We start from the raw sequence: 1,126 nt of genomic DNA, 5'->3' as shown, positions 1-1,126 counted from the left end.
AAAGTTACTTCGCGTGGAAAATTCAACGTTTCTGAACAGGGAAAGGTGTAGAATAGTACTTCATATCATACATGATAGCATACGTTACAACTGTGATTGTTAATAACTGTTTAACGAAGGACGAGTGACAGCTAAAACCTGTTGAGGGTTACTCAGGGTCATGACTTTGACAACATATGTCAAGGTCAAAGTCATTGGAGGGAGGTCCCTGATTGAGACATTTACTATTTTAAAACTATAATTATTAATAACTTTTTAACGAAGGGCGAGCGACGGCTAGTTGTTAAGGCAAAGTTACTCAGAATCATGACCTTGATAACATATGTCAAGGTCAAAGTCATTGGAGAGGGGTCCCCTAATCGAAACATTTACCGATGAATGTATTTTATTACTTCTATAAAATTTGATAATATACGTTTAATGAATTTATTGAATCTATGAACACGTTTATTAGAAGAATAAACTTTTTCATTAATTTAATTAAATATTATTTTAAGTTATAATATACTCAAGTAAATATATTTAAAAGTTGGCGCAGTAGCCAATCATTCTTTCGCTTTTATTTTATTTCGCTGCGCGCTGCAGTGCGCGTCAAACGTGTTGCGTCTTCAATAGTTTGATGGAGTTGTTGATGAGGTAGACTGAGGTAGACGAGCGAGATACATTGTTTGTGCCTATAGAAGATCCTTTTCTGGGTAACTGTTTGCTGAACTGTTTGGAGATTCCTTGAGTTATTATAACACCTTTGTGTTTAGCCTTTGTGTTTACCATTTTGACTGTTACTTGAATCACCTCGAATTTATATCGCAAAAGAGTGCTTGTGTTCGACAATATATTCTCTACGAATGAAACTTTCTTGATTTACTTGATTGTGAAAAAATTTTGCCTAATTAATAATCAGCTATGAAATCTTTACGAAATTTGGCATGTGATTGAGAGTTTTTTGCATTTACGACAAGTCACATACGCATTATATCCTATAAGAAATAGTTGTTTTTTGCTGCACATTACTAGTGTTTCCTGGTGTGACATTCAACTTCAATGGAATTATTATTAATTATTATATGGTAAGTAACACATACATCCACGATAACTATACTGTATTTACGTGTTGTTGTTTAATTAA

At 33.3% G+C, this 1,126-nt stretch overlaps 1 protein-coding gene across 1 annotated transcript in view; it reads right to left on the bottom strand.

Moving 5' to 3' along the window:
* The window catches only part of LOC108783486 (uncharacterized), a 4,692-nt gene extending 3,921 nt beyond the window's left edge, over window positions 1-771 (bottom strand). Inside the window, exon 1 of the mRNA XM_018552057.1 lies at window positions 664-771. Within this exon, the coding sequence (XP_018407559.1) occupies window positions 664-771 (108 nt within the window). The remainder of the gene's footprint in view (window positions 1-663) is intronic.
* Window positions 772-1,126: the final 355 nt, after the last annotated feature.

Source organism: Cyphomyrmex costatus, unplaced genomic scaffold, assembly GCF_001594065.2.
Source record: "Cyphomyrmex costatus isolate MS0001 unplaced genomic scaffold, Ccosl1.0 scaffold1532, whole genome shotgun sequence".
In the NCBI taxonomy this organism is placed as follows: domain Eukaryota; kingdom Metazoa; phylum Arthropoda; class Insecta; order Hymenoptera; family Formicidae; genus Cyphomyrmex; species Cyphomyrmex costatus.
Note: the sequence above shows the minus strand (reverse complement) of the source record. Positions and strands in the feature narration are given on the sequence as shown.